The sequence below is a fragment of the Anomaloglossus baeobatrachus genome, chromosome 11 (genome assembly GCF_048569485.1).
Source record: "Anomaloglossus baeobatrachus isolate aAnoBae1 chromosome 11, aAnoBae1.hap1, whole genome shotgun sequence".
Taxonomy (NCBI): Eukaryota; Metazoa; Chordata; class Amphibia; order Anura; family Aromobatidae; genus Anomaloglossus; species Anomaloglossus baeobatrachus.
In genome coordinates this window covers 147,957,282-147,964,589 of record NC_134363.1, presented here as the reverse complement: position 1 = coordinate 147,964,589, position 7,308 = coordinate 147,957,282, and the positions used below count along the sequence as shown (strand labels likewise).

Below are 7,308 nucleotides of genomic sequence, written 5' to 3'. Positions count from 1 at the left end.
CTGGGGCACTTGGTACACCACACATAATTTTGTCACCCTTCCGTTTGCATATTTCCCCTATCTCCCACAGAAGAATGTAACCTCACAACAGCAGCAGGTTACAACAGCCAGATCTATATCAGCCACATACCTGAAATGACTGCACATTAGAAAGGAGGTTTACAGGGGGTTACCCCCAGCTCATAAAGTGATGGTCTGTCTATTTAATGTCAGTTCTAATTTACAGTAATGCAATTTGTGTTTTGTTTTTTTTAGGAATACATGGACCCCATGAATGAGTACAACGCACTAAACGAAGCCAAACAGATGATCGCCGTGGCTGACGAAAATCAAGATCATTATTTAGGCCTAGAAGAAATCCTTAAGTACAGCGAATACTTCACCGGCAGCAAACTGATGGACTACGCCCGCAACGTTCACGAGGAGTTTTAAGGTTTCCTCCATTCACCCAAGATGATTCTTCCTGACCCCTTAGCTGAAGAAGTTTTTGCGTGGATGAAGGACTCTTCTTCTAGTTTAATGGGAGGATTTACACCAGTTTTGCTGCTACTCTTCCTGTGTATACTTAGTGTGCAGTATTGAGTGCGGGGCGTCGCCTTCCCCCTCCACCATTTGCGGCCCTCCTGGCAGAATTTGCACATAAGTTACGGCTTTTATTTGCTTAGATGACATCGTTCATCCTGTTCATACGATGACTTAAAATCGCCTGTTGGGGGCGCTCTAAATAAAAAAAGGGACTTGGCCATGGTAAATGGCGAACCGTCCATGTAAAGTGTATTATATTCTTGATCTCCGGTTTCCATGAAAATGTCACTATTTATATTCATTCTGTCTTTACTTTTTATTATTCATATCTGTTCTTCCATGTCTTTGCTTCGTCAATAATAACTAAGAATAAGCGCAAAAATATTTTAATTTTTTTAATTTTTTTTTTTTCTTGGATGCATGATTAATGCTGTGTCTGTAACTATAAAATTAAATTATACTTTTTATTATTATTTTTTTTTTATTTCTATATTTTTTATTTTTTTTTTTATTTCCTTCACCTGCACACTTGACTATATCATAGTATTCGGAAGAAATAGCACCACTGAGTAATAAAGCCGTCCCCTGTTGCATAGAGATGTAGCAGCTTTTTCCATAAATTTGGCACGACTGTATAATGGCTTCATATACCCGAGCCTTAATAGGACGCTTGTAGACTTTGGGGCTGCGCTCTACCTCTATAGACCCTCTATCAATGGGACAGAAAAAAAAATACTATTGCATGTGCCATCAGGATTAATCCTGTAATACTTCATATGGCAAGACATTGAATACCTATGGCCCTTTAGTATGGAGCGACGGGGTTGCCTATGTTTTCCTGAATTTTTTTAAAGGGAATCTGACAGCAGGTTTTTGCTATTTAATCTGAGAGCAGCATGATTTAAAGGCAGAGATCCCGATTTCAGGGATGTATGACTTATTGTAGTTTCCATATAATCAGTATTTTCTCAGCAGGTGATTATCATTAGAGGACTAGGTCTCCTGTGCAGAGCAGTCCAGCTAATCTGTATAATCCCGCCCCTATCACTGATTGCCACCTTACACAGGAAGCTTCCAATCAGTGGTGAAGATGCGGTTATACACAGCTCTGCTAGATCTATAGTAGAGAAAACAGGGATTGTATCAAAACTGCAAAGAAGTGAAACATCGCAGAGCAGTCCAGCTAATCTGTATAACTTCACCCCCACCTCTGATTGTCATCTTACACAGGAAGCTTCCAATCAGTGTTGTGGGCGGGGTTATACACAGCTCTGCTAAATCTACAGCAGAGAAAACAGGGATTCTATCGAAATTGCAGCAAGCAACTTAGTAAGTGATACATCACTGGAATCGGGGTCTCGGCCTCTACATCATTCCGCTGTCAGATTACATAGAAAGAATCTGCTGACAGATTCACTTTCATTTTCTCAACAGTCAACAAAGTTAGAAGCAAGTTGTCTTATATCTTATTGTTGCTTTTGGCATCTTATCTAATCAGCTCCTCTACATGTAATAAATAGGTTGATTTTTTTTTAATGTAAAAAGTATGTCTATCTTTGCAAAGTTTGAAAATCTAATGTTTTGTGTATGCAGCTACTGTTCAGATAGAAGTGTCTTCATGGGTGCAGACTACAATCTGTCCCCTATGTCTTAATAGCATGCTCAATGCTTGTAGGGGACATATCAATTTTTTTTTTGCAGTCTGACTACAAAGGTTTGTAGTCTGTAACCATGGAGACACACAAATCTGCAGTGGAGCTGTAGACTATATGTAAGATCTCTTGTATTGTAGATGTTTTCTTCTGTGTATATTCTCTCTAACGCTTATCTGTTGCCAATTTTCAGCCTATGTAATCAATATCCGTTTTGGAAGTTGTCCCTTGTGGGCATTCAGGTGAATATTTTATTGTGACTCTATATTTTTCAGTTATTTTTTTATTTTTTGGAAGGTCCACGAGTCCACACAAGGGAGCTACAATAAAGATATAGGAGGCCTCAGGAGTCCTGCATTATGAGTCTGATTCACATGGCCATGCTTTTTTCTTTTTTTAAATATATATATTTCTTCTTTGCTGGCCATTTTTTTCTTTTCTTCCTGTTTTGCTGCTTTTTTCCCTCTTTTATTTTCTTTGCTGGCCATTTTTTTTTCTTTGCTTTTTTTTCTTTTACTGCTCATTTTTCTTGTCTTTTTCTTTGCTGCTTTTTTTCCCATCTTCTTCTTTGCTGCTTTTTTTCCCATCTTTTTCTTTGCTTTTTTTCCCTTTTTTTCTTTGCTGCTTATTTTCCCATTTTTCCTTTGCTGCTTTTTTCTCCCTTTTTTTTTCTTTGCTGCTTATTTTCCCCCTTTTTTTCTTTGCTGCTTATTTTCCCATTTTTCCTTTGCTGCTTTTTTCTCCCTTTTTTTCTTTGCTGCTTATTTTCCCATTTTTCCTTTGCTGCTTATTTTCCCCCTTTTTTTCTGTGCTGCTTTTTTTCCCTTTGCTGCTTTTTTCCCTTTTTTTTTTTCTTTGCTTTTTTCTTTTTTCCCTTTTTCCCTTTTTTTGCTTTTTTTTATTTCTTACATGTTTAATGAAGTCAGTTTTATTCACCTCAAAAGCAGCAAAAAAAGCATCGTTTTCATTTAAGCATTTTTTGCGCTTTCTCATTGCTTTCAATGGTGAAAAAAAAACGCTGAAAACACTTTTTTTTTTCCATTTCAGTCCGGAAAATTAAAAGCAACCGCGTCCACGAAATTTCTGAAATCTCATAGCTTTTGCTGGTGCTGTAAAAAACAGCTTTTAATTTGCATAAAACTTCTGAAAAAAAAAAAGCTGCAAAAAAACGCAAAATGTGAACAAACCCTAACATTCATGGACTTTTATAGATCAGGTTGTTGGGCACTATCTCTCCCTCCCAACAGCGGGTGCAGAAGGGGGCAGATATTTTTTGTTTTGGCAGTAATATTAAGTGGCAAAACTATTATTCTTTATGGTTTTGGTTCACTTTTTTTTTCCTTTTACTTTTTTAATAAACAAGTGTTGCTTCTCAGACTTTTGTGTCCCAGCACGTCATCCAGGTCTATGACTAAGCGAGTGTCTGCTGAGATAAAACCTCTACATGTCGGCCCTGTATGGGGAGGGGGACGCTTTCTATACCCCGGGCCAATGCTGATATTAAAACAATAAGTCTTCAGAACCATGCAGATTTCACTTTTTGTGTTTTTTTATTTTTTTATTTTTTTTTTTATTTTATTTTATTTTATTTTTTTTTGTATTATGTCCGTGTCGACCGAAAAAAATGAGATTGTAGCTGGCGAGTTCTGTCCTTTTGTGTTGTGTTTTATGTGTAGGATCTCATATTAATATAGCTGGGTCTGTGTCTTTATCGTTTGATGTGTTTGTCGGGCAGATGTAGCAGAGCTGATTCTTGTCGTTGGATTTGTACATTCACGGCCATGTTTTCCATTAGACATAGCAGCATTTCTCCATGACGCCGCATAATAAATGCAAACATGATGTTTTTTCCACTTATCGGATTTTCCTTCTATTCAACGCACTATTCCCAATCAACTAAGCTGATTAGACTAGTGCGTTTTTTTTGTTTTTACGTGGACCATCTGTGTACATTGGGTCAGTGGTCTGTCTAGCAGTCTGGACCCCGGCCTAATGCTCCAGCTTTACCTGCAGACCGTGATATAAAGAATAAGCCCACCATGCAGGGAGCACATAGCGTCTTGCCAAGGGAACAGGCTCAGCTCTGCTACATTTGTTCGCAGGTCTTTAGACCCCATGGGGTTGGGTGGGTTATTGGAGGGAGATGTGGACGTGGGGCAATCATCACTTAGATGCCTGTAATTTATTTTTATACATTGGTTAATAACAACCTATTTTCTATAGATAACGTTTGTGTACCAAAGTCATCTCGTTTTATTCTGCTTCTGAAGAAATAAAGGAACCCGTGTGTCATGACTGTATGCGTGTACTCTGTAGTGTTTGCAGCTCTGTGGCGTCCAGTGATATTCACATATAGAAAACTAAAAACTCGAGTCGCGCCCATCCAAGCATCAACTACTGGTGACGAGTATCGAGCACCCGAGCATGGTAGTGCCCGCTCATCACTAGTTACGAGTACAGAGCACCCGAGCATGGTAGTGCCCACTCATCACTAGTTACGAGTACTGAGCACCCGAGCATGGTAGTGCCCACTCATCACTAGATACGAGTACTCAGCACCCGAGCATGGTAGTGCTCACTCATCACTAGTTACGAGTACTGAGCACCCGAGCATGGTAGTGCCCGCTCATCACTAGTTACCAGTACAGAGCACCCGAGCATGGTAGTGCTCACTCATCACTAGTTACGAGTACAGAGCACCCGAGCATGGTAGTGCTCACTCATCACTAGTTACGAGTACTGAGCACCCGAGCATGGTAGTGCCCGCTCATCACTAGTTACCAGCACCGAGCACCTGAGCATGGTAGTGCCCACTCATCACTAGTTACTAGTACTGAGCACCCGAGCATGGTAGTGCCCACTCATCACTAGTTACCAGTACTGAGCACCCGAGCATGGTAGTGCCCGCTCATCACTAGTTACTAGTACTGAGCACCCGAGCATGGTAGTGCCCGCTCATCACTAGTTACGAGTACTGAGCACCTGAGCATGGTAGTGCCCACTCATTACTAGTTACGAGTACAGAGCACCTGAGCATGGTAGTGCCCGCTCATCACTAGTTACTAGTACTGAGCACCCGAGCATGGTAGTGCCCGCTCATCACTAGTTACTAGTACTGAGCACCCGAGCATGGTAGTGCCCGCTCATCACTAATTACTAGTACTGAGCACCCGAGCATGGTAGTGCCCACTCATCACTAGTTACGAGTACCGAGCACCCGAGCATGGTAGTGCCCACTCATCACTAGTTACAAGTACTGAGCACCTGAGCATGGTAGTGCCCACTCATCACTAGTTACGAGTACAGAGCACCCGAGCATGGTAGTGCCCACTCATCACTAGTTACGAGTACTGAGCACCCGAGCATGGTAGTGCCCGCTCATCACTAGTTACGAGTACTCAGCACCCGAGCATGGTAGTGCCCACTCATCACTAGTTACTAGTACTGAGCACCCGAGCATGGTAGTGCCCACTCATCACTAGTTACCAGTACTGAGCACCCGAGCATGGTAGTGCCCGCTCATCACTAGTTACTAGTACTGAGCACCCGAGCATGGTAGTGCCCGCTCATCACTAGTTACGAGTACTGAGCACCTGAGCATGGTAGTGCCCACTCATTACTAGTTACGAGTACAGAGCACCTGAGCATGGTAGTGCCCGCTCATCACTAGTTACTAGTACTGAGCACCCGAGCATGGTAGTGCCCGCTCATCACTAGTTACTAGTACTGAGCACCCGAGCATGGTAGTGCCCGCTCATCACTAGTTACTAGTACTGAGCACCCGAGCATGGTAGTGCCCACGCATCACTAGTTACGAGTACCGAGCACCCGAGCATGGTAGTGCCCACTCATCACTAGTTACAAGTACTGAGCACCCGAGCATGGTAGTGCCCGCTCATCACTAGTTACGAGTACTCAGCACCCGAGCACGGTAGTGTCCGCTCATCACTAGTTACGAGTACTGAGCACCCGAGCATGGTAGTGCCCGCTCATCACTAGTTACAAGTACTGAGCACCTGAGCATGGTAGTGCCCACTCATCACTAGTTACTAGTACTGAGCACCAGAGCATGGTAGTGCCCGCTCATGACTAGTTACCAGTACTGAGCACCCGAGCATGGTAGTGCCCACTCATCACTAGTTACAAGTACTGAGCACCCGAGCATGGTAGTGCCCGCTCATCACTAGTTACCAGTACTGAGCACCTGAGCATGGTAGTGCTCGCTCATTACTAGTTACGAGTACTGAGCACCCGAGCATGGTAGTGCCCGCTCATCACTAGTTACCAGTACTGAGCACTTGACCATGGTAGTGCCCGCTCATCACTAGTTACAAGTACTGAGCACCTGAGCATGGTAGTGCCCGCTCATCACTAGTTACCAGTACTGAGCACTTGACCATGGTAGTGCCCACTCATCACTAGAGATAATCCATTGTAGTCAGCTAGCCATGGTTACATTGAATATTTGTTTTCGGTAATGTCTCCGGTGGCGCTCTCCAGACTTTCATACGTTTCATTGTCACATGGAAGGAGATGAGCCTTTACGTAGTATGAGCTCACAGCATGAATGAAGCTGATGACAATCTCAGACCCCACTTTCGTGTGTGATCGTTCTGCGCAGTCAGATGTTTTTCTACTTGTGGTTACCTTTTGTGGTTGATTCTCAGCAGCGGAAGCTACCTGCTTCTCGGGCACATTTTCCACTAGAGCTCTGTTGTTTACATGAAGTCTCTATGAGTGTCTACGCTGCATCCCCCACCTCTGATGATCTGTGCCTCGGTAGTTTTTACACTAAATTTTAGAAAGGACCTTTTACTGGAATATTTATTAATTTTGGTTTATTGACATTGACTTTCTCCTCCAATTGCCGCTGATTCTGGAACAGTTTTTCTTCTTCTGTACCGATCTGTTGCAAAGTTATGCCAGCACCAACGCCGCTGGAACAGCACCACCATTGGTAGCGCATATAGGCTTTTTTATTTTAATCCTGGCAAATTTTGAATTAAAAGGGGTTGTCCTTGTAGTGGACAACCCCTTTAAAGAAAAATTGAAGGTTTTTTTTATTATCTATAATGATTAGGTCCAGTCATCATGTTCTATCAGGTTGGGAATAGGCGTCCTGCCATACCGC

The 7,308-nt window shown here is 42.5% G+C and overlaps 1 protein-coding gene across 1 annotated transcript in view; it reads left to right on the top strand.

Moving 5' to 3' along the window:
• SDF4 (stromal cell derived factor 4) overlaps positions 1–4,472 on the top strand; it is a 64,673-nt gene extending 60,201 nt beyond the window's left edge. The window contains exon 7 of the mRNA XM_075327245.1: positions 256–4,472. Coding sequence (XP_075183360.1) covers positions 256–432 — 177 coding nt within the window. The 3' untranslated portion in view covers positions 433–4,472. The remainder of the gene's footprint in view (positions 1–255) is intronic.
• The last annotated feature ends 2,836 nt before the right edge of the window (positions 4,473–7,308 follow it).